The following is a 27515-nucleotide window of genomic DNA, read 5'->3' as shown; positions in this document are numbered from 1 at the left end:
CTATATATATTATGAACAATAAAGAATGTGTTTATGATGTGACAAATGATGTTATAATAAATAAGATTTCTTTTTTTGAGATGAAGTTATAATATAAACCCTATTGCAAATCAACTGTGAAATCACTCAATAAAAAATAACTGTGATGGCAAACACTATTTATTATGACTTCACATTTCTTATCAGGTATCACACAATATTAAGCATTATTTTCAATTATGACGTAACTAACCATCAGGGGTCAGCAGTCTGTCAGTAATTGTCTCTTGAATCATCTCGACAGTGTAGTGTTCGTTCATTACTTCTTGTTTAACTTCCGTTTCAAACATCTCCATCTAAACAATTATTTGTTGTTTTTATCATTTACATAAAACTAGATTTTATCTTGTTATACTAATATTAATAATAAAGACATTGTGAACAAGAAATAAAATAATGTTTGCTGGTCTAAGGCTGTTTGCAGCTTTGCTTTTTAAAATTTTAAGATTAAATGTAAATAAATGTTTTTAACTTTGTTTCCTCTCCAATTCAGGTCTACTTATATTTTTTGATTTCATATTTTACTTAAACATTACTGCTTATAAACCGTGAACATCATTTACACAATATAGTATACCAAATGGTAGGTAAAGGTTTATATTTTTAATATGTCATAGTTTCCTCTATAAAAAATCTATCATTATCATATATATTGCCTTACAGTACATTAATAAAACTGTATATAAAATTATCTAAATAATTAAATTTTAACTGAAATTTTTAAAATCAATACGATCTCCACAAACATTTTTTTCTGTGTGCATCATGTAGTAATTACAGATGACTTTTTGATTGTAGATTCGCCTATTATTTTCATCTACATCTACCTTTTTTTGTTCAATTTTGATTGTCATGTTTAACAGCAGTGTCTGTGTGTATAATTGTTAATTAAATTTAACTTGTTTGATTTTTGTGTTTTGTATATTTTTTTAACCCAATAAATTTGTTAATTTAGTTTGTTAATAGCTATTATACTTGTTGTTTTTTTAAGTCTTTTGTAATTTTAAGCTTATTCGAATATCACTGAATAAAATAAAATTAATTACTTAGCTTCTTAAAATTTTAATTAATTTATGAAGTACTGCTTTATAGATATTAATATGTGCATTTATAAATTTTATTTAAAGTGTAGTAAAATTATAACCAATTCTTCTCGTAACTTTTTTTTATTTTTTTAATATTTCAAACTAACAAAATTGTTTTATGTCAGTTTTATTTGTAGATATATAACAAATATTGACAATTATATATTAATATATAACTTAAAGCTCATAAAAATACTTATAATTAATTTTTTCATTTGCATTTTAATTTACCTCAAAATTTATGGTGGTTCAAAAATTCATACATATGTATATAAATAATTGTGATGAGTTGTATTTAAACTATAATATATTATGCAACAACTAAATAAAGTAATTAATGTAGAAATAGATATATTTTATTTTACAAATAGAATAAAAATGTATAGTTTGATAACAGTATAGTACTCTATTGTAAATAATTAAACAAATTTGAAATATTATTTTTACAGATACTGGAAAAAGCTGAAGGAAAAACTGGGGGGTTATTGTAATATTTGTTAGAAACATATTTGTTAGAAAAATATTTGTTTTTCATTAAGTTTTTTAATATGAAACAACATATTAGTTTATCAATTTAAATATGTACAGTTTTAAGTAAATAATTTAAGTATTATAAGACCAAGAATAAAACAATCTTAATTGGACACTTATTAAAATTTTTAAAAAAGATAAATTGACTTTTGGTTTATATTGCATTATATATTTATATATATTTGTGTTTTATATCTTTATATAAATTTGACAATTTAATAAATGTTTGAAATATATCATCTTCAGCTTTTTAAAACAAGTTAAATAACTTTTTCATTAAATATAAATTTAATTTAGTTTGCTCTTTTTAGAAGTCAAACAAAATATTGATTTATTACTTTATGTAACTTTTTATTGTTGATTATTGCCTTTTACAATAAAGGAATTAAATTTTTCTGTATTTTATTAATTGTTTAATAATCATCAATTGTTTTCAAAATGTGATTCAAATTTGAAGTTATATTAATTACTTTTTATATTGTGTGTCGTTATTCAATATTGTGGTACTTTTTGTAATGATTTTTTTTTTGATATAAAACTTTACAAATAGTACTTATGAAAATAACTTTGACAACAATGGATAATTTTGTGAAACTGTTTTTATTTTTGCTTAACAATAATCTAAAAATGATAAACTATATAAATTGACTTTGAAACATTTTTAAACCTTGTGAATTTGTAATTAATTTGATAGAAAATTATTAAACTATCTGAATCTAAGATAATTAGTGGATAATAATTTTAATTACAACTTATATTTATAAAAATCATTAATATAATTGTATATAAATGGTAAATTTGAGACTTGATTTTTTAGATTTCTTTTAAAATTTATTATAATACCATCACTAAAATATTTTTCTTTGATTTACTAATAGCTTTTATCTTGATAATTAATTGTTGAACCAGGACTAAGCTTTTGAAAATAAATTTTAAGAAAATTTTCGCCTCAACATTATTTTTGAATTTGTACAATGTTTACAAAACAAACTCCACATAAAAACTATCTTAAACCAACTAAAATAGCATATTTTTGAAATCAAATGACTAGAATGTTTAAAAAGTTCTAAGAAATATGAAAAAGAAATCTGCTGCCACTAACTTTCTTAAAATTTTATATTAGTTCTAAATTTCATAAAAAAAAAGTTTCAGCTATTTATTGTAAGGCTTATTTTTTAAAACCAAAAACAATATAAAGGTTTACAAATTTTAAAATAAGGTGATTTTTAATCTCAGTTAGATTAAGTTATAAACTATTATTTTTAGATACTAAAAAATTGTATTTTACACAATTAATCATTTGCACTTAATATAGTTTAAAATTTTCATTATATGCACTTATTAAGTTAAGATTTTATATGACAAAATTAACTGGAAGAGTTGCTTAGAAATTATGTTTGCTAAAGTTTTTAACTTATTTTTGAAACAAAATATCGGTTTTAATTTTATTTTTAGTATTTTTCTCTAAGGTAATTTTAGTTGAAACCAATAAAGATTTATGGACAACATGTTTTTATAAAAAGCTACACATATAAGTATAGAATTTTTTTCAATAATAAAATACTTGCATGATTAATTCTAAGCAAAACAGCAATTTTATCTGTTCGGTTTTCTTTAATTTCAGTTTTAAATTTCTCAAAATTTTAATTTTTTTTAAATAATTATTTTCACAAAATAAACTTACAATACAAACTTGCTTTCCAAGAAGAAGGTTTAAATGGTTTGAAAAATTTTAAAATATGAAGTGCTCAAAAGTTTTAATTAAAATTAAGTATTATCAAGAGAATAATGTGTATTAAACCAAGCTTTAAATGAAACTTATACTAAGCTAATTGAAAATAATTTACATATAATGTAGATAACTTCTTGAAATAAATTAAATATACTATTTTAGCTACTAAAAATTAATTAAAGCTTATTTATGATAAAGATATAAACTGTTTGTAAAAAGATTAAGCTAATCTTTTAATTATAAGTTTTTAATAAACACTACTAAAATTACTACCAAGTTTTGGTTTTAGTAGTGTTTATATACTGTTTTCTAATTAAAGTAAATAATTTTGCATTAAAAGTTTTATAATATGTACTTAAGTTTCATCGGTGTTTAAGAGTCTTTTTATTTTGTATATATTTAATAAAATTTTTTATAGACTTAAGACTTGCACATTAAAAAGTTATTTGTTTGAGGTTAAAAATGTTGGGTTGCTTAACTCGATTATTATTTTTCAAAAAACTAAAGTTTTCAGTACATTTACGTTGTAAATTAGAGTAAATATAAAAACATTGTTGAGAGTTATTACTAAACAGTTGCTTATGGTGTTTTATCTGTATCAACTTTACTTTGTTATAAGTTTTTAAAAACTATTCTAGTTTAAAAATTTTATATTAGAGTATCCCAAACTCAATTCTAATTAAATTATTGGCAAAAATTTATTGCTGCTTTGTAACGTATAGCTCCTATAGTAGTCAATTATCTTTTTTTTTTTCTTCTTACTAGTTATTGCCTCTTTATAGCCAAAATTATTAACTTTGGAAGATACTAAGTTAAAAGAAATATTTTGCACAATGTTTAAGGAAAATTGAATCTACTTAAACTGATTTTAATGAGAGTTATTAAAAACTCTACAATAAACCTTAAAATAAATTAAAACACAAGAAAATATAGCAAATCATGAGTTATTTAGAGTTAAAGAGTCAAAACTTTCTGAGCGAACAAAAAACCTGAACTATTATTCAGTTAACTTGCTACGTTGGAACGTAATTACTACAAACTATTTACGTTATTACAACTTTTTTTTTACAGAATCTTACCTGTGTTTTTTAATAATTTTTAAATTTAAATAATTTATTTAAAATATGGTAAAAACCTGAACAGTTTTTTAGTAACCATACAAATATGAGTCAGTTTTTGTATTACTTAGTGAAATTTTAGATTATATCCTTTAACTTAAAAAATTAATTAACCAACCGAAATATTTCTTTTATGATGTAATTTAATAAGTTTTATAAAATATAATAAGCTGTAGCTCTACTATTAAAAAAATTGTTTACATAATTTTATAACACTAAACAGTTCGTTTAGAGTTCATCCAGTAAAAATAATATCAGTATCAACTATATCTTGCTAAACTAACTAAAGTATATTCTGAGGGTGGGCAACGTTTTAGTCTGAAGGCCAGATGCATAGAAAATTAATCTTAGATGGGCGAAAGCATTTCGTTTTCATACTAATATCAATAATTACACAAGTACCCATTTAGTTTTGACAAAGTATTAATGCCATATATTTTTTTTTACTCTACTTAGAGTAAATTTAAAATGTCTAGTCAAATTTACTTATAACCTTTTTTCATCTCAATGTTTAAAAATGTACTTTAAGTATCAAAATGTGGTAGATTTATCTTTTTCGGGTCAGTTGCCTTTAAACTTTGTAAATATTAGTATGCTTGTCATTTTCATTCCTGCGGTACGTTTCCACCCCTACTGGAAAAGACGTTAAAAGGTATCCGTAGTACTCAATAACCGAGAGATTATTTTATGTACAAAGTTCTAGGACCAAATATTTTTAACGCTTTTTTTGTCGTTCAGTAAACAATATACTGTACTCTTTAAATAAAAAAATTGTTTTTATTTATATTTAAGAATAAAACAAAAGCACCTAACAATTGTTATAGACGTTTTTTTTTCTTTCTTATGCTTATTTATATTTTGTACACCAGTTCATTGAGCTATTAATATCATATAAATAGCTTTTACAATAAAATCTAAAATCTGGAGTAAAGAATTTGTTTAACTTTAATACAAAACCAAGTATAACTACTTTACTATAATTTGAAAAAATAACTTGCATAACAACATAAATGTTTATTGAACGATAAAAAAGCGCTCAAAAACTTGGTTCAATTACTGATGTACGGAAAAGTATTTCGGTTATGGAGTGGTTTCATAGAAAATTTAAAAGTACTAAAGCATAAGTTTTTTTAATATCAAGAAAACTACAGTCTTTAAAACTAAAGTTCATAACTAAAGTAAGATTTTTTTAAACTAAAAAAATTAAACATTTATTTTAAAACTTTTTTTTTTTGATATGGTGGAAAACTAAAGTCTTAACTTAATTTTATCATATTAAGTAATAAAAATATAATCACTATTGTTTTGAAAACGCTTTAGATGTATGCAGGTAAAATACTGACCAGTTTAAGACTTTTTTTTTATTCTATAAAAGTGTTAACAAGTTTTCTTCATTAAAAAACAAAATAATACAACTAGTAAAGTAAAAATATTTGGTTTTTAAAATATTTATACATTACAAAATTTTTTGGTTAAGTTAAAAAAATTATTATAAACGATAAACAACATTTAAAATGTTTGCTGAAAACAAGTTGTTTATCTTGTGAAACAAAACTGACATAATTAGTTTTTGAATGTTGCTACAACGTAAATCATATTAACTAAATCAACGGTTGATAAGGAAACAAGAAAATAAACTACTTATTTTATTTACTTATAAAATTTTTGTTTAAATCAGTTTTCTTAACTTTGATCGAAATTTTTCAACTTTTTTGCAAGAAACTAATCCATTTTGAGGTTTGTTCCACACTTTAGCTAAATAAAAAAAAAACATCATTGAAATGATGTTTGCATGTAAGTTTTTTGTTATGTCCTCTTAGTAAGTAATTATTTTTATAAAGTTCAAAAATTGTTTGTAAATTAATTGCAGTTTCACTGTTTAAAAAAATTAATGAGGTCAAATTCAAGTCTTTTGTATTCTAAGAATTCAATATTAAGTTTTGTTAGTCTATCAACTTAATGCTTATAAGAAATATTGCAGCGGTTGAAGATTAATCAGGTATATTTATTTACTCAAATTCTATATCGTTAATATATCTTTTTAAGTATGGAGACGAGATTTGAGTACTATATTCGAACTTAGGACGAATATATACGAGAAAAAACTTTACATAGATGTTTATTTCCGTATACTTAAACTAAAAAATATGTTTAAAAAAATTGTAGCTTAGTTGTTGATTGTTTGAGTTTGTAATTTGGACAACAACGTATAAAGTAATTTATTAATTGAAACTGACTTGCCTTTCTGTTTTTAAGACTAATAAATTAATAGTAGTAACACCTTTCACGAAATTGTTCAAGCTTTCTTGAACCAAAAGCTCAAAAAATCTACAACTTTTTTTAAACGAAATTTTTTTATTTATTTTAGGTAACTAAAATTTTTTACTGCAATTTTAGGCTTTTAGCTTTTTAAACATAGCTTTATTTAAGCATTACCAAACATTAAAGCAAGTTTTAATTGCTTTTGGAAATTTTATTGCCAAAATTCATATATATATACATACAACACAGTTACAGTAAATGACTTACTATAAAATATAGTTTTGTACAATAAAGAAAGTTTACGTTTTTCTTATTGAATCTTTCATAATAAAAACTTAGCTTAGTTATATGGGAATACTGCTGACAACAAAAAAAAAAAAGTCGAATACTTTCTTAGAAATTGTGTTATCCAAAACTAATAGTCGATATAAAACCGAAAAAATGTTATAAACTATGTTAACTTGGTATAAGCTGGGCACAAACATGTAAAAAGTGTTTATATCAGTAGCGTTAAGTTTAAACTCAACATGTTATAGATTGTCTACCTAACACTAGTAGAAAAATATTTTGAAATTCTTCACAAGATTGCATTAAACTAATACTATTTAAATGTATAAAGTTAATTTTGAGTTAGGCGTTTTAGTACTACCAATGATGATGAAAGTACACTTTAAGTCATACACTCTACTAGACTCATAGAGCAGTGGTCTTCACGATGTGCAAAGAAAACATTTATGTCTGCATAGAAAACTAGTAAAGTAAAATGTTCTTTAACTGATAATCGTTTTGTGCTATTCTATGAGAAAAAGCTAATTATAACTTAAATCAACAGTTCTTAGCTTGTTATTTAGTATAAGGCACTCAAAAATTCAAAAAAATAGTTTATCTAAATAGAGTTTATAATTTTTTTATAGGTTAGTGTGCTTGCACACAATTTATTTTCCAGTGTCTCAGTTTTTGAAAAGGTTGAAAACCACTACTTTAGAATACTAAAAAATTAAATTTGTCATTACTTTCTACAATAAAAATTTAGAAGTAAAATATGGACAACTAATTGAATAAAAATACATAAATTTACTGAAAACTTTTGTAAATTACAGTTAGAAAAACAAAGTGAAAGCTTAAGGAGCTATTTGCGTTAATAAAAAAGGAATTCATAATTTCATGAAGTTACAGAAGTTGCAAAGTGAATTCAATTTGTCCTATTTAGTTTTTACATAACTATTATAATGATGTTAAAGTTTTACGTAGTTAACTTTTTTCAAATTTTTTTAAACTTGTCTTATTTTTTAAACTTATCTTAGTTAAGCTTAAAAAAATAAGACCGTTCACAAATGGTTACAAAAGCATATTTGTTTTAATTGGAATGAAACTGCTTTAATTTTCAAAAGTTTTAAAATATAACTTTTTGCAAAAATATTTACTACTGATATTAATGAAAAAATAAGATTTAAAACAAAACAAAAACTAACTTTATTAAGCGGTTTTTTCCTAAAGCTACAATATAAGATTTTTATCTAAAACATTATTTGAAAAGGAAAACATATATTTGCATATATGTAATTGCAAATTGTTAACAATTTTGAAATTAATTTTGAATATTTTTTAAAACTTATATTTGTGATGTAAATAAAAATTGTTTATTTAGTCAATTTTTTTTAATTAGTTGCTAACTAACATTAATAATTAAAAGGGCTAGTCATAACTCATAACATAACATATATATTACATGTATTTGCAAAACGTTTTTGAATGTGATGTGTCTTCACTCAAAAGTCTTTAATTAAAATTTATTAATTTGATGAAAAAATAAATTTTTAAGTTGCATACAAGTGTTTCAACGCTTTAAGTATAAGATATACATAATATATAAAATAAGTAATTATCTTTGAATAAAAAACTTTGATATTTGTTAAATTGAAAAAAAAAAACAAATACATTTGCATACATTTACTTAAACTTGCATCATAAAAAACTTTTTAGACAACAACGCAAAATTTTGCAATAAAAAATCTGCATGAGTTGAATAAAAAAAGTAGCCTTCAAACTGTTTAATATAAATTGTTTATTGAACTAAAAAAAGCGCTCAAAAATTAAGTCGAAAGACTTGGTTTACGAAAAAACCTTTCGGTTATCGAATCATACCATACACCACAATACAATTTAATGTTATGTCCAAGACAATTTTTAACAGTTATTTCAAAGAGCTTATTAATTTCGTTTGGATCTCTTTAAACAAACATTTTAATCAATTATAACTTTATTAGTATGTACTTGTAAATTTTAATAAATTACTACTTCTAACAAGTATATAAGTTTACAATTTTTCATAAAATATTTCTATTCAAAATTATTTTTAACGTAAAAAAGATAAGATTGTTGTCAATAAACTATTTAAAGGTACATATACAATATTAAGAAAATAACAACAATTTGTTAATAATCAAAATTAGAATGTAGTTTACTTGAATCAAATTTTTAGCTTGAAAAGTAATAAAAATGAGTAATTTAAATTAATTAAAACTTGTTTTGAAGTGTTAAACCCAGTATAAACTTAGCATCTTGACTACCAAACATTTATTATGAAATCACTCAAGCGTGCAAACGCCAAGTTGCATCAGGATTTGTTAAAATGCTAAGAAATGTAAATAAAACTATTAAAATGTTTTGAATTAACAGCAAAATATACTGAATGCAATATGTCATAAAAACGTTTTATATTCCCAACATTTGCAACTTAAAGCTTTAAGTTTCCACATATTTTACCAAATTTTAATTTTATTGAAATATGAATAGTACATTAAAAGTTAAGAAGCTAGTAAACTACACAGTTTTATCTATTTAGCAAACTTTTTTTGTATATGTTTTTGCCATGGGTTTAATGGCAAAAACATTAGGATCCCTACGCTATCAGGCCACACATCTAAAAACTAAACTGCAACATCTGTTTATTTATTAAAAACCTTTTGTGGACTACAAGTTTTAACTTAGCTTTAATATACTTTTTTTTCCTTTGGTAGATTTTTTATTTCGAAAACTATCTAGTATATACTTAACAATGCATAAGATATTCAAAACATGGTTTACAAGCAAATGGTTTGTAGCTTAAAAATATAGAATACAGGTCTTTGTCCACACCAATCCATTGACCATAGTTGTCAGAATTTACATTTTTCTCTCTTCCACAATTTTTAATTATAATTATATAAATTTTTTAAATTTTGTATAAATTGATCTAAAATAACAACTTAAAAGGTTTTCTGTTACTTTTAAATTTTGAAAAAAAGAATGCTGTAGTATTTTAATCAAAAAGCTTTTTTTCATTACTTTTTTTTATAACTCTATATTTTAAGATAAAGCATTTCTTCTAATTAAAATATAAGTTATTAAAATGTTTCACTGAAAAATAAAGACTTTCCAGTTTGTTGATTAGGACTGTTAAAGAATTTATTTCAAATTCAAACAGTGGTAAAATTGTAAATCTCTCAGTAGTATTTGTTTATCAATTATAAAAATTTGATTTTAAATAAAATATAAATCAGACCATCACTGTCACCAAATAACAACCAATAAGTTATAAAATAAACATTTTAAAAATGTTAAAACTACTTTGAGTTTTATAATAATAATAAAAGTATTACCCATTTCTGCTAATTAAGAGTCATTTTAAAACAATAAGTTTAAAGTTTAGTAAAAAATTAGTAGTATTGTTACTCTTAAACTTATATACCAGTAAATGATAATACTAAGTTGGTGCATTTTTTTGAAAGCAAACAAAATTAAAGATATAGTTTTTGGATGATTGTAGAAAAATAGTTAATGAAATGTAAAATTATACTTTTTGCCGTTTTAGTTTGCATCTCCCATAAGGAACCTATTGGTGCCTCCAACTTTGACCGACTACATCTCAAAAAATATTAGAAATTTTTAAAATCTGTAAAAAGCATCTTGTAGCTCAGTAAAAACTATATTAAATAAGATCAAATTTCAAAAAAGTCTTACCCCCCATGCCCTTAATACATAGTTGCTAACAGGTATAAGTAAGGTTCTCTCTTATTAATTACTACTTAACATTTTACTACTTTCTTTAATGATTTCATGCAGTACTTTTATGATAGTTCTATGTCAAAACTTTTAAATGTCATTAATAATAAAAACAGCTACTGATATATAAAAAACCTAAACAATGAAGGAAATATTATATATAAAGTTTGAATAAGGCAGCTATTTTACCTTAAAAATTGTTGAAATTCGAAACTTATGCAAATAAAAACCTGGAGTTTTTTACAAAAAACCTGATGTTTTGTAAAACTCTTATATGTAAATACATGAAATGTAAATTTGATAAAAAATAAAAACAGTATCAAAAAAAATCAAAAATATTATTAATTAATCAAAACACCTTTAAATTGGCATTGCAGAAATTTTTCCGTAATTTTATACTATTAAAAATATTTTTACCATAAGTTTAAATTTATACTTCAAATTTAACAAGAAAACTTGCACTTCAAAAAGCCTGAAAGAAAACCCTGAAGAAGTTTTAAAAAACCAGTGGTCATCCTGATTAAAACTTTTTACATTAAGGATAAAATATAAGTTGTTTTTTTGAGCATAAAAATTTTATGTGAAATGGTTGTTTATTATTTAAACCAAAACATAATACCATTTAATTAATTTTTCTTGATATATTTTAAAACTTAGCAACCAATTTTAAGTAAAAGAATAATTTTACAATATAATTTATAAAGAATAAAAAAAAGTAATGTTAAATCTACAAGAAATTTTGATCAATTTGAAAATTCAATTTGATAAGGTTTTGTAAATCTTCTAACAAATAAAAAACAGTTTAAAACTTTTCTATACTAAATTTCCTGTCAATTTAACTTATATTAAAAAATATAGTATTAAATTTATTTAAAAATTTTCAGTTGATTTTAAACTCCAATAAAGCAATGTGGAAACTAAGAACTCTGATAAAGAGTAATTGCAACTTTACAAGAAGAAATTCTTCTCAGATGACAGTAGCTTCTTCTACAAATATTATCAGGCCTGACAATCAGACACAACAGAAACTCGTCAAGAGATCTGATTTACAGGTTTTTATTGTTTAGTTCAATATACTAGCTTGCTTGTATAATTATATATAACTTATAATTTGCTTATTAGATGTTTTGTTTGTAACTCTGATATTAGGTTAAGGTTAAAGGGGAAAGGTCTAACATTTTAAAAATAAACAAACATTACAAAAATTAACATTGGCTCTTATATGAAAGCTTAAATTATAAACTACAAGTCATTTTATATAGAATATAAAGTTTTTTTTCTATGTTTCCAATACAAACGTATGGACAGAAATTTTTTATAGTCAATTTTCTCAGAAGTATAAAAGTTCACTAAAAATCTATATTATTCTTTATTTTTGAGCTTGAGACCTCAAATATTTAGGAAGAATTCCTTTTATAGTTTAAAAGACTTTAAATATTGGGTATTTAGAAATATCAAAAATATAGATTTTAAGTTAAAAACAACAAAAAAATAAGTGTTACTTTTTAATAAAGTTTTGTTTTTCATAATAAAAAATCCTGCATTGGTTTGTTTTAAGCATTACTGTAAAAATTTGAAGAAGCTTGGTTTAAAAATGAAGGAGGAGAAAGATATTTAGTAAAATAGTCTTTTTTAGCCTTTTTGGTTTGCACCTTCTATAAGGAACCTATTGAAATCACTGACTTTGATTACTTATATCTTTAAAGTTACTTTGAATTTTGCTAATCGGTTAAAAATGTCTGATAGCTCAGATTAAATTTTTCAAAATAAGATCAACTTGTAAAAATAAAGGTTAACCCTCCTATGGCCTTAAAGCTTATCACTTGTATTGGCAAGCTTCTTTTTTTTTTGGTTTACACAAGGAATTTTGACAAAGAAGTTTATAAAAACATTAAGAAACAGTTTAAGTTAGTTTATTTTTAGTTTTTGATTTATGCTTTTATAAACACTAAAATAAAATTACATAAAAAACTAATTCCCAAGGTACAATATCAAAAACTTAATTTTATTTAAAAAAAATAATTCAATCATTGGTAAAAACTACAAATCTTTATTTTATTTGTGTAGTTAATTTTTTAGTATTTAAAATATATTTCTATTTTGTTGTTATAATAACAATATAAAAAGTTAAATGCGTTTGTGAATTACTTGTGTAATTATAATCAAGCTTAGTTTTTAATTCTTAAAAGTTTTTTAAAAAATCTGTATAAAACTGACAGGACAGCAAAAGATTGGTAGTGAAACTGGGAAGCGCAGTGCTAACAAGATCGGATGAAGGGGGAATTGCATTGGGAAGGCTGGCAAGTATCGTTGAACAAGTTGCTGAACTCCATGCTCAAGGTTGGTATTTCATTTTAAAGAAAATTTTAGTTTGATAGTTTCTTAAATTGTTTATGTGTTATAAAACTTTTGGTGAAATAAACTTTATGTATAATATAGTTTATATCAATTGATTGGTATTAATGCGATAAGGGGACAATCACTTTTATACATGTTAATTTCATTGTAAAGGTTTTTAATTTGGCTAGCAGTTGCTTTTTACTGTTTTGTAAAATTCAAACTAGTTTTTGAAGTATAAGGGTACAAAGTTTATGAAAGCTTAATAGGCTCCTTATGGAGGGACCAAAGAAAAAGAAAATAAATACTGTTTCATCAAAAATATATCTTTTTCCTACGGTTTTTAAGCAATCAATCTGAAACTTCTCTAGTTTAATCGTAACTGTATAATTAATATTTTATTATAGATTTTTTTATGTGGAATGAAAAATTTTTTATAAAAAAAAAACAATATCATTTTCATTTTGGTCTTAATTTTTTTATCAAATTGTTTGAATAATATTTTTTCTATTAATGCAAGAAACACTTTCTAGAAATTTGGTTTAATTGATCAAAAAATGAAGGAGAAGATAGATATGTAGTAGTTTTTTAAAAATTCTGACAATGTTTACAATGAATTATTTTTTTAAAAAGTTATTATTGGAAACTATTTATATAACTAACGTTATCTCAAAAATTGAATAACATATTTTCATTCTGTGAACACTATTTTATACTATATAATTATAGTCATCATATAGGGTCTTATAATATTTTAGATAAAAAGTTGAACCCCCTATGTCCTTAACTGCTAAATTTACTTAAATATTTTAAGAAAATTGTTTCATAAATTATTTCAAAATATATTTTAAATGTTTAACCTTATTTTATTTATAGTACATTCTGTAAATTATGTAAATATGCCAGGTGTATTTTTTATAATTGACTTATGTTTATTAATTTTTTGTTAAAAAAAACTTTTTGTTTTGGATTTGAAGTTAAGCTTTTAAAAAATATTTTTTGAAATTTAAATAAAACTTGTACAAAAGGTATACCTTATTTATGATGAATCTGATATGATGCTATGTTTAAACCAAGTTGTTCTAAAAACTTATCTTTATCAAAAATAGCTTTTGTAATTGTAAGATAATTTTTCAACGTTTTTTATGTATGTACTTATAAGGTAGTTTTTTGCAATAACTAAAAATAATTTAAAGTAAAATATTTTCAAAGCATAATAGTTTATAACGAAATCAATTATAAAACCAAAAAAGTTGCTTTTTGACTAAAAGGTAATCAGTGACACAAAACTAAAAGTCCTGAACCTTGCCCGGAATTGAAAAGAATTCTGTGTTATATACAAATTCTAAGATAACTAACTTTTCAAAATTGTTTACAAACATGTTTTTAATTTTTGAAATTTTAAATGAACTTACTGTAGTTGTAAGTATAGTATTGTATAGTTTTTATTATTACTTGATTAGTTGCTATATTTTATGTATAGTTCTTAATTATGAATGACAAAATTTTACTTTCGAATTAGTCATGTTTAACTATTATTTTTTTCTGTTGTATTCTTAAATTAACTTGTATTTTTGTTAAGTTTTCTAATATTAATAATAATAAAAGCTAAAATCTTAATAAAAACATTAGATAAATATATAATTTTGATACAGCTTAAATTGAAAAATGTTTTTTATCAACATTTTATCACTGGAGGCATTTAAAAAATCTGATAGTATTTTTATTCAAATGTTCAAATTTGTTTTTAAAGTTAATAATACTATAGCTGGTCAAATAAAATTAAACATATAAAACGAGATTAATATGTTTAGCTGACAAAAAATAATTTATTTTATTATTATTATATTGTTTATCGTGCAATGTTGGACTCAGGCATCAAAACCTGAGCCACTTAAACAGGACACACAAAGGAATAAAATAAAAATAAAATACATTTATATTCAAACAAAAATTTAAACATTCAAAATATTAAACAAAGTTAAGATTATAAAAAACTAATTTAGTAACATAAAAAGGTATTCTTCGTTAAGACTCTTACTTGTTTTTTTGTATACAGTCGAGTTTTATGCATTTAAAGAAGAGTTAAATTGTAATAAATATTTATCGGTTGTGTATGTTCAACCAATTTTTTATTTTTGCATTCAATAAAATTAATGTGGAGTGTTTAGTTTCAAATAATCAAGACTTGAATCATTTCTATACATTTTAGAACCTACTGTTTTTTTATTTCCCATAAGATTTTTATTTTTAAACAAAGTGTATTCACTTGCATGTTTATTTTTACTAATAGATGAAAGCTTTAAAACTTGCAGTGTTTTTGCGAGCTGAGGTTGTTGCATTTGTTATGTCATAAAAATTGAAAACCTTGTACAATTTCATACCTTTCTCAATTATTTGTTCATTTGAAAATAATTTAATTGTACAATACAGAGTGGTCACTAAGCCTGAAATACTGAAAAAACCTGGAGTTTGCCAATTTAGGCTAAAAACCTGGAAAAACCATGAGTTTTAAACAATTTTTTATTATGTTAAGTAGTTAAATTTCGATTAGACACAAAAAATCTGTCATGTAGATAATTTTTTGTTATTAAAAAACTCATTTAAAATAGCTTTAGAGTATATTTTTAATGTTGTTATAATATTTAACACAGTTTTTTACCTTAAACTTAGTTTAAACTAAAAATAGACCTTAAAACGTGTACTTTGAAAAACCTTGAAGAAATTCAGAGAACCTAGGAGAATTTTATAAAAAGCTAGTGGCCATCCTGACATTAATAATATTAAGTGTAAGTTAAATTTTTTTTTAATTTGCTTGCTTTACTTAAAAGTATTGAGAACTGTAAATCCAAATTAAACATAATACTTAAGAAACTAATAGATTAAACATACTACAATGTAATTTTTGTGAAATAGGTTTTCCATAAATATTATTTTGTTGTTTTAATAATTTTTAAAATATTTTTGAACTAAAGAACTTTATTTAAATTTGGTTATAAACATAATGACTTGTACCTATAGTATTAATATATTTCTAACTTAATTTAGTTGTATTAATTTTTCAAGATTAATAATAAAAACATAAAATTTACTGATAAAGTTTAATTTAGTGTATAACTTTGATACAAATTAAATTTAAAAATGTGACTTTTTAAAACAATTTACCACTAAAGGTGTATTAAAAAACTGATTTTTTTTTCAATATATTTCAAATTTTGAAATTAATGCTAGTGTAGCTTCTTAAATTAGATTAGGTATAAAAAAGAAGCTGAGTATTTAGCTGATGGAAAAATCAATTTTACTTCGATGACCAAAAGAATTAAAAATACTTTTTTTTTTTTATTATTCAGCGTCAGTTATTATGCATTTTTAGAATGATCAAAAATTTATTAATATGTTATTTCATTGATAGCATATATTCAAATAGAAATATTTATTAATTGTGTATATTCAAGTAAGTTTTAGGATTTAATAAGTTTAATGTAAAATGTTTGATTTCAGTTAATTAAAACTTTTAGCATACTTTTTTTATACACTTTGAAGCACAAACTGTTTTTTTTTTTTCATTATAAACAGTAATAAGCTCATTTTAGTTTTATAAAAAAAATTGTGATATAAAGAACAAGCGATTCAAATAGAGCTTTTTATGAGTTTTGCTAATATTAAAGTATACAAAATTTAAAAGATAGTTAAAAATTAAAATAGTTTTTTAAAGTTTGAACAAACATAGTAACACTGACTTTAAAAAAAATACTTGTTGTTTTAGTATAAAACATTGAAACTTACAGTTTAAAAGAAACTTTTTTCTTAAGTTTATAAAACATGCTATTTAATATGAGTAGTTGGTAGTTTTTGAAAAACTTAAAACAATTTATTTATCTGAAAAAGTTGATAAAAATTGACTTGAGCCCACGCATTAGTAAGCTAGTTGTTAGTTGCAAACACACAAACGTTAGTTTCAAATTAAAACGTATTAACAGTTGAGTTTCCACAAGTTGTGTCATCACAACAACTTCATCTTTTAAAGTTTTGTTTTGACTGTGAACAAACACAGTTTAAAATTAGTATGCGGAAAAACTCAAGTAATTTTTAGTTTTATTAATCCCAATCTTGCTCCAAACTGAATAAAAAAGTTTATTTATTAACTACAGTTTCAATTTATCAATAATGTTTTTAAATAAAATGTTTACAAAATTATTTTAAACTAAAATGTTATTATAAGTTTTCTGTATGGTTATCTATTATGTTTTATTACTATTAAAATAGATGTAGGCTATATTTATACTTTATAGTTTCGAATGAATATAAAATTATTATTGTTATTATTATATTGTTTGTTGTAAAATGTTAGACTCAGGTATCAAAACTGAGTAACTGGTATTAAAAGTAATAAGGTATTAAAAAGGAAACACAATGAGAAGTATGAAAATAAAAGTATTTATATTAAACAAAAAATAAACATAAACAAAACACCAAACGCAGTTAAAATTATAAAAACTCATTAATAAGTTTTAACTTATTTGATTGATATAAAAGGCGATAACTTGAGACTGACAAAAACATTCGTACAAAATTAATAAAATTAGATTAATATTCTATTAGGGGGAGGCGTACACTATTTTAGCATAAATAATCTTATTACTAATGAAAAAATATGATTTGTTTTTTGTAGTGATGATATAAAAGTCAAAGTCATCATGTATCAAAAAAACTTAAAACTTAAAAAAGAATGATTTTCAGAAGTAAAAATTTAGATTAAAATAACTTACAAGTTTAGAGTTAATTGGAAAATTTATGTATAAATGCATATAAAATTTAACTTAGAAAAAATACTTTAAAATAATAATTAGATTTCAACAAGTACAAAAATTATATTTTATGCTTAGATATAAGTTAAAAAATAACAAGTTTGCATACATACAGACTTCAAGTTTAAATGTATGAACAATATTTATTTTTCTAAATAACTGCAGTATCTCTTTTAAGCTTGTGTATTTGTACTGTGAATATCCTCAGTTAATAAAAGATCATGAGTTTTGAAAAGTACTGGATTTTGTTTAGAGGCTTTATATTAGTATTTAGTTTTATACCCTTACCTTTAGTTCTTCTTACCTTTAGTTATTCTGTTATTTTTGTTATCTTACAAAGAAAAATATCATTAAAATTTTTACTGAATAGTACAAGCCACTGCCACAATAAATACTAAATATAGGTTCGAAGTCAAGTGTAAGTTATTTTATGGTAATGCTATATAAGTAACTTATAGTAAATTATTAGAAAATTGAACTTGTTAACTTGTTTATAATCCAAATTTTATAGATTACTATTTTTATTATTATTCTCAAATTTTTTATGGTAAAATTTAATGGATGTTTTTTATCCAAACCTAATATGTTTATTGAAGTTTGGTTTTATTAACTAAATTAAAACAAATCATTACATTGAAAAAGATTAGCTTTTAATTTATTTTCATAATTTTTTATGTTACGTCATATTCAAATAACTAGTTGCATAATATTCAAAGTCTATAAATACTCTTTTATTTATAAAAGTATTGTAAACTTTAAAATATTCAAAGAAAGTAGTATTTTTTAATATGTTCTTTTACTCTTTTGTAAATTAAGGCCATAGAGGGGTCCAACATTTTTTTATTACAAAACAATGACTCGAGCTTTTATATGAAAGCTTTAAGTAAAAACTACAAGCCATTTTGTATAGAATTTAAAAGTATAATTTAACTTTTGAGAATTTTTTTAGTAAAAGTTTTCCGATACAAACATATGGACCACAAATTTTCTGAAGTCAATTTTCTCGGAAATTTCAAAAATCTATCTCCTTCTTTATTTTTCAAGCAATCTTCTTCAAATTTTAAGGAAAGGTTCCTTTCATTATAAGAAAAAAAGTTACTTATAAATGGTTTTAAATGTAGAAAAAAAAATCATAAAAAAAAGTGGTTTTTGTTTTTAAAAAGACTTTTACTTAAAATTTTTAAAGTCTAAAGTAAAGTTTTTTTGTTATTGTATAAAGATTCAATGGTGAAAGTTTTAAGAAGATAACTTGAAAATGTATAAGGAGATATATTTTAAACAAAATAGTCTTTTTTTGCTATTTTAGTTTTCTCTTCCCATAGGAAACCTACTATGCGGCCCGAATTCGATTGATCATATCTCAAAAACTAATAAAACGGTAAAAAGCAACTTGAAGCTTTGTAAAAACCCTATAAAATAATACAATCTTGTAAAAAACATGGCTTACCCTCTATGGCCTTAAATCTAACAAAATATATAATATATAATTTTTTTTTAATAGAATGTGTCCTAAATTGTAAAATATTAAAACCTGCAGCTTAAACAATTAAAAAAAAACTGAATTATTTAATATTTTTTTTTATCTTAAAAACAACTTTTTTTATAGTAAATATGAAGAGTAAAACTTTTTAAATATATTTTAAAATGTGCAGTTTATAAAAAAATAATTAGAATAAAACTAATCTAAAAATTTATTTAGGCAAAGAAGTGATGATAGTGTCGAGCGGGGCGGTCGCTTTCGGAAGACAAATCCTCCACAAGGAGTCGCTGCTGAGCAAGAGCGTGCGCGAAACCATAAGAAACAACAGGGGAACTTCCCTGATCAACAACCAGTCTTGCGCTGCAGTGGGACAAGCAGGGCTGATGTCATTATATGATGCCATGTTCGGACAGTATGGTGTTAATACCGCACAAGTGTTGATTAGTAGGAGGGATCTTGATGTTGAACACAGAGATGCACTGAGGTAAAATAATAACATCTATAAAAACATGTTATAGCTGTTTTTTTTAATATTAAGATTAAGGTAAGTGACAAAATATATCTTGATTTTCTGTTCAAATCTTAGTTTATTTTTCACTACAAATATTTTTGTAAAAACTGTATTTACTTTAAATTAAACGCAGAGGTGTGCTAAGGTAAAAGAAATTTGTTTTACATGATCAAAACTTAAACTTTTATTCTAATACAGAATCTTTTAAACTAAACTAACTTAAGCTAAAATGTATCTTCCATTTTTAAGACTTTTTGCTTGGCATCTGTATATGAGTACAAATGCAGTTTATTTGAATTATACGGCAAGATTATAATATTACTTAGTTATTGTAGCAAACAACTTATTCATTTGATATTTTTTGTCTGATTTAAAAAGTTTTTTAAATTTATAAGAATTCTAAAAACCAAAGTCTGTCTTTATGATAATAAAATAATCTTTTTCACAGATCAACTATTGACATCTTGTTACAATTATCAATAGTTCCAATCATTAACACAAATATATTTTTCACAGATCAACTATTGACAACTTATTACAATTATCAATAGTTCCTATCATTAACACAAATATATTTTATCACAGGTCAACTATTGACAACTTATTACAATTATCAATTGTTCCCATCATTAACACAAATATATTTTATCACAGGTCAACTATTGACAACTTATTACAATTATCAATAGTTCCCATCATTAACACAAATATATTTTATCACAGGTCAACTATTGACAACTTATTACAATTATCAATAGTTCCTATCATTAACACAAATATATTTTATACAGGTCAACTATTGACAACTTATTACAGTTATCAATAGTTCCCATTATTAACACAAATATATTTTATACAGATCAACTATTGACAACTTGTTACAATTATCAATAGTTCCCATCATTAATACAAATATATATTATCACAGGTCAACTATTGACAACTTGTTACAATTATCAATAGTTCCCATCATTAATACAAATATATTTTATCACAGATCTACTATTGACAACTTGTTACAATTATCAGTAGTTTCCATCATTAACACAAATTAATATTACACAGATCAACTATTGACAACTTGTTACAATTATCTATTGTACCAATTATTAACACAAACGATGCTGCAGCTCCTGTACCCCATTCTAAAGATGTCCAAGGAGCTATCAAAATAAGCGACAATGATTCACTAGCTGCTAGGTTTGTATTTTTTAATGCTTATTTTATACTTTCATTACTTTCTGTTAAACAAAAAACCATTTATAATTTGCTGACAGGTTAGTTGTTTTTTATTCGGAAATTTTTTTAAATAAGTGGTTATAATTCACTTGCTGCTAGGTAAGAATTTTGTTTAAAAATAATCAATTTTTATAAAATTATAAATGAAGTAGCTGCAAGGTAAAAAGATAGTTTAATAAAGTTAAGAGTTTTTAATATAAACTCTACGTAAACAATCGAAGTATAGTATTTTTCCAAGTTAAAATACATGCTTACAGCGATGTAAAATGCAATTTATTTTAATTTTTTATTTTTCACAGACTTGCAGTACAAACAAACACCGACTTACTAGTTTTGATGTCGAACGTCGACGGACTGCTAACAGCGCCCCCGAGTGTTGAAAACAGCAAGTTGATACCTGTTTACTGCCCTCAAGTGTTCAGCGATCAAGTTGAGTTTGGAGAAAAGTCCAATGTTGGACTCGGTGGTATGGACTCCAAGGTTTGTTGTTTTTTTTGTTTCCTTTGTATTATCAGTTTTTGTTAAGTTGAATTTTTATTTGTGTTTAATCTAAATTTAAGCCCTAGCTTATTTTTATTCTCAAAAGTTAAGCTACCATAATTGATTAAATGTTTTTGCGTAAAAATTTTAAGAAACTTTTTATTTACTTCAGTTTGATTGATAGAAATAGAGTGTTTTTTTATTTATTCCAATACTTTTTTATTGTTTAGTACTCAATAGAACTTACCCAAAAGATTTTAATTTCGTTTTAAATTTTGTTGTACTAAAAAATTGTGGTAAAATGTTAACCGCAGGTTTTAAAAACAACAAATGCACGGTTTAAATTTATTTGATAAAAAATACTTTCAATGTAATTGTGATGCTAAAACTAGCTTAATTACAAAACAGTTACAACATTAACTATAATTCTATTTAATTTCTGTTAAAGTTTATATTTTCGTTGAATTTTTTTATTTTTAAACTACCTTTATTAAAAAACAGGTAGAATCATCAGTGTGGTGTTTAAATCACGGTACATCAGTAGTAATTTGTAATGGTTGTTCCAAACAAGGTACTACTATGTTGCTGGATATTGTTAATGGAAAAGAAATTGGTACTTTCTTCACACATGATAAGTTAGTTTACTATTTATATTTTACAACTAATAACTATTAATTAAAGCGTAAGTCTCTTTATCTACTTAAATTTTAGTAATTTATAAGTTGATTGCAATGATTTATAAGTTTTGTTTTTAGTTTTGAAACACAAGATAAAATGTTATTAAACTTCTGGACACCAGATAAATAGTTTATTATAAAACATTATTTATTCTTATTTTAGCCTAAACTTTAACTTTTTTTCCATTCATTTTACTGGTCCAAAAAAGAAAAGGCCACATGCAGATTCAAAACCATATTGTCTTTTGTTACAAGCCTATAAGCCTTGTGACTTATTATTATCTAAATATTACCTACAATGTATTGAGTTAAATGAGTAAAGATTATTGTTTACATCAGCCATTCATTAAGTATTAAGGGCATAGGGGGGTAAACACCCTTTTTTGGTTTTTGATCTTATTTTATATAGTTTTTACTAAGCTACAAGATGCTTTTTACAGATTTTAAAAATTCAAAATAATTTTTGAGATGTAGCCGCTTCAAAGTCGGAGGCAACAATAGGATCCTTATGGGAGGCGCAAACTAAAACGAAATTTAAAATTAGAAATTAGAAATTAAAAAGCTACCGTTGTGATGAAAACCATTTATTAACATAGGGTCAGAAGTTCGATTAGCTTCAGAAACTAAATATTCATTTTTAAAGTACATTAAAATAATATATTTTTAATGTTTAAAGTTAGATTCTCAATAAACATTTGACACACACTAGGTATCAACCTATATTAATAATCATATAAGTAAATGCTGTTTCAAATAACATTTAATAAACAAAACAGATCAGAAGTGCAAGCAACATCCGACACACATCAGGGTGTTGATGCTAGAAACGGCAGCAGAAAACTTCAGCAACTATCAGGAGATGAAAGAAGGGAAATTCTTAATAAGATGGCAGATCTTTTGATTGAGAGGCAAGATAAAATCATAAATGCTAATATGGTTTGTTAAAATAAATATTAAGTAGTATGCAAAAGTATTGTTTTATTCTATATTGCTAACATAGATATAGAATATAATATAACATAATTTGTAAAAAAAGTCTGTATCATAAACAACTAATACTTAATAGTTTTTGCTATATTTTTAGTTATACATAGGTTGTTTTTTATCTTTTACAATTTTGATACATTATCTAACTGCATAATTATAGAAAGTATTTGTTAAGCTTATTATATAGGTTTATCATTTAAAATGAACAAATTTGATAACAAATTTTTAATTTTACACTTACTTCATATATTTTTTACTCATAATATGGAAAATTAGGTTCTGAAACTGATGTCAAAATAATAATGTATTTGAAAACCAAAACTAAGGAGGTTTATAATACATACATTGAAATTGTTACATTTGTAGAATATAGTATAAAAATACGTGAATAAAAATAATGGTAAATTATTTCTTACAGATAGACGTAGCAAACGCAAAAAAGGATTCAAAATTGTCACCATCAATGGTGAGCAGATTAGTAATGTCACCAGCTAAAATAAATGAGCTGGCCACTGGTATAAGACAGGTTGCGCAAGACAGTTGCGATAAACTGGGCAAGATATTGTTGAGGAGACAGGTAATATAACTTTTTTTTTATATGTTATTGGTTAACAAGCATCTTATTTAAATATATACTATAAAACATAAACGAAGTATTATTTTATCTGCAAAAATAAGCTTTAAATGTTGTTATCTGAGAAATAGGTAGATTTTTAAGAAACGTAAATTCTTATGGTAAAAAAGAAAACTGAATTGCAGGAATTTATTGTAAACTTGAAGAATGTAAAGTTAAACTTATACTTAAAAACAAAAAAATTCTTACTTACTTGTTTACTTTTAGCAGTTAGAATGATTAAAGTTCGTTACTCACCAAAATAAAAATATTGTTAAAATCTCAAACAAAAAAGTTATATTCGAATAAGCCTAAAATCTTGGAGTTGTAAAATTTTGAGAAATTTACTTGCAAAATAACTATACAAATCTGTATAATATTACAGCTAGCAGAAGGCCTCACAGCAGAGCAGATCAACGTGGCAATAGGAGTTGTTCTCATAATATTCGAGAGCAGGCCGGATTGCCTGCCGCAAATAGCATCACTCGCCATTGCAACAGGTAACGGGGTGCTGTTGAAAGGCGGGAAGGAATCACTGAATACTAACAAGGCCCTGCATAAACTAGTACAAGACAGCTTGGATCTTCATAAATGCTCAGATGCTGCACAGTTGGTTAGTTGTATTTATCATGACTTTATTAGTACATAACATTTTTAGCTACATAAGGCTACATAAAAATAGAGAGTAACTCTCTAAATCTTGAAATTATTATGATATTATGTTTTGTATCCTATGTATATTTTATGATTTACAAAAATTTTTTAGTTGATATTCATTTAAGTAGTGCAATATAAAAGCTAAGCAAAAATAAACTAGCTAAATTAAGTGGTAATACTTAAAATTCGCAAAATGTATATCAGTAGTTTCCAAAGTAAGGCGTCGATATTAGTTAGGAAACCATTAGTTTGTTCATGCATCATTGATTGTTTCTAAAAAAGAAATCACCCCTTCAGTCATACTGAAACCAGGGTTGGTATCATTTACTTTTAAGTAAAATTTGACGATATTTAGACCGAGTTTCCGAAGTAAGGCTGTTAGGGGGCTGTTATATAAAATTTAAGTATACATAAACAGAACCCCCTAACTTAAAACTATTTTCACAGGTCGAATCTCGAAAAGCAACATCGCATCTGATGGACAACTGCAAATAAATATTATTCAATGAACTCTCTAATTAGAAACACTGTTTTAACAGGTAGAAAGCAGAGAAGCAACGTCTCAACTGATAGACAACTGCAAGGGCCACATCGACCTGATTATACCCCGTGGAAGCAGCGACATGGTCCGTGGCATCCAGGAGAAGGCCGCCCCGGCAGGTGTACCAGTGCTGGGCCACAGCGAGGGTGTTTGTCACGTGTTTGTTGATAGGGACTGCAGTGTTGATCAGGCTTGCAGGTTGGTAATATTCTTTTTTATTATATTATATTTATATAGGGTAATTTGTTAAATTATAACTTGTTAAAAAGGTTGTTGTTGATGATCATTGATTTTTATTAACCATTTTGTTCTGAACTGAACTTGTTTAAACGTTGTGATTTTACTTAAATTGGTATGAAAAATTTGTCAGTAAACGATTATTAACTAAGATTTAAGCTACCCGTGTAAAATTACATTCTGAGCTAATACTTTATATCAGAAATGTTATTGATCTCATTTTTATACACAAAATGCTTAAAGTAGATGTTTGCTAAATTTAAATATAGAAATATAGTTTTTGCTCAGATGTAAAAAAATCAATGTGTTTTTGTATTTTTTTTTCAAATGTTTAACTGTATACGTTTTAAAAATTATAATTAATAAACTTAAAAGTCGTACACTGATGTAAAGTTAATATCTTTTGTGATATTTAAACCTACAGAGTAGTACGTGACGCGAAATGTAACTATCCAGCAGCTTGTAATGCAATGGAAACATTGTTGATTCACAAAGATTTACTTCACACATCTGTGTTCAAACAGTTGAACGATATATTGGCTGCTGAGGGTGTTAAAATACACCTCGGACCCAAGATTGCTTCCAGGTTTGTATTGAATGTAGTGTAAAATTGTAGAAACAAATAGTAATTTATTTTTAGATTTCGATTATTGTTATTTGTTCAAACATCTGTTGTACAACTAAATACTGAATACTCATCTATTAGATTTTGTATTGAAATAGTTCAATAAAAATAAATAATTATAATTAATAAAGAATTAATTAATAGATTGTTGTTTGGACCTACATCTAAAGTATCTTTACACACTGAACATACATCAACAAATCGTTGTGTTGAAATCAATATTAATAAACAAACAATTAACAAACAGATTATTATTCGGACCTACATCAACAGTAAATCTAAACCATGAATACTCTGCAATGGAGTGTTGTATTGAAATAGTGGACAATGTACAAGACGCTGTAGATCACATATCTCAATATGGAAGTTCTCACACCGATTCCATTGTCACTAATAACCAGGACAATGCTGATTATTTCCTGCAAAATGTTGATAGTGCTTGTGTGTTCCATAATACTAGTACTAGGTGTGTGTTTGTTTTGTAACTGTATGTCATAAGTATGTTTTTTAGTAAATTTGTCTAGTGAAATAAAGAATAAGTACTTTTCTTAACGATGTTTAGTGCTCTGTTTTAGCCAATTATTTTTTTTGCTACTTAAAGCATGTTGTTGACGGCCATACAAAGTTTACGCGTTTTAAATCAAATAAATTTTAAATTAACTTTTAGTAGTAAAACTCTAACTGTCACTTTTTGTTATCGTTTTAGTTAGCATTAAGCAATGTAAGTTTGAAAAAAACTTTTATAGCTTTATGATTTTTTAAAAATTATTTACATTAGTTACATAACTTTAACAAATAATATTTAAATAACATACTATTTTAATCAAATTCTTATTTCTCAACACAGGTTTGCGGACGGTCAACGTATGGGGCTGGGGGCGGAAGTTGGGGTGTCAACGACCCGGATACACGCGAGGGGACCCGTGGGAAGCGAGGGGTTGCTAACCTACAAGTGGGTTGTCAGGGGCGACGGCCACACGGTGCACGATTTCAGTGAAGACGGAAATTTGAAGTTTGATCATAAGGACCTGCCGATAAGTGAAGAGAGCTCTTAAAGTTCAGATTTAAAACTTATTGTTTGGTTACCATCAGAAAACAACTAGTTTTATGAAAGGGTGAAATTTAAACTTACCGTTGATGTATTTGAATACCGAAACTTTGACCTTGAGATGTCAGTAGAAAGAGATCTTAAACTTTTTTGATCTCCAATAATAATGTAACAAATACTAAACCGACGTATTTTTCTTCAAAGTTTTTAAATTGCTCTGTAATCCTTTTATAAAAGCATTCTTTTTCTTTGAAATAACTTTGAACTCATTAAGCATTTACTTTCTGTATATCTTTTATAACTTTTTTACATGCATCAATATGATTTTATTGGGTGCATTCAAACAAAACTTTCTGTAAAGTTTTTATAAACATATTTTACTTGACAATAATCAAATAAGATTCTGCACATTTTTCTGGTTACTAATACTTATGAAATTATAAGAATAGTTTGAATGTTAAAAC

The 27515-nt window shown here is 24.4% G+C and overlaps 1 protein-coding gene across 1 annotated transcript; it reads left to right on the top strand.

Annotated features, from left to right (window-relative positions):
* The first annotated feature begins 11699 nt into the window (after positions 1-11699).
* Positions 11700-27463, top strand: LOC145831192 (delta-1-pyrroline-5-carboxylate synthase-like). Its single transcript, XM_082938327.1, has 13 exons — positions 11700-11863; positions 13031-13151; positions 19656-19920; positions 21013-21147; positions 21486-21666; positions 22168-22301; positions 23120-23279; positions 23749-23907; positions 24329-24556; positions 25140-25339; positions 25803-25964; positions 26251-26469; positions 26851-27463. The coding sequence occupies exons 1-13, from the start codon at positions 11720-11722 to the stop codon at positions 27056-27058; spliced, it is 2316 nt and encodes a 771-aa protein (XP_082794453.1). The 5' UTR covers positions 11700-11719; the 3' UTR covers positions 27059-27463.
* Positions 27464-27515: the final 52 nt, after the last annotated feature.

Source organism: Thalia democratica, chromosome 3, assembly GCF_965202585.1.
Source record: "Thalia democratica chromosome 3, ktThaDemo2.hap1.1, whole genome shotgun sequence".
Lineage (NCBI taxonomy): Eukaryota > Metazoa > Chordata > Thaliacea > Salpida > Salpidae > Thalia > Thalia democratica.
This window is presented reverse-complemented; position numbering and strand designations above follow the sequence as displayed.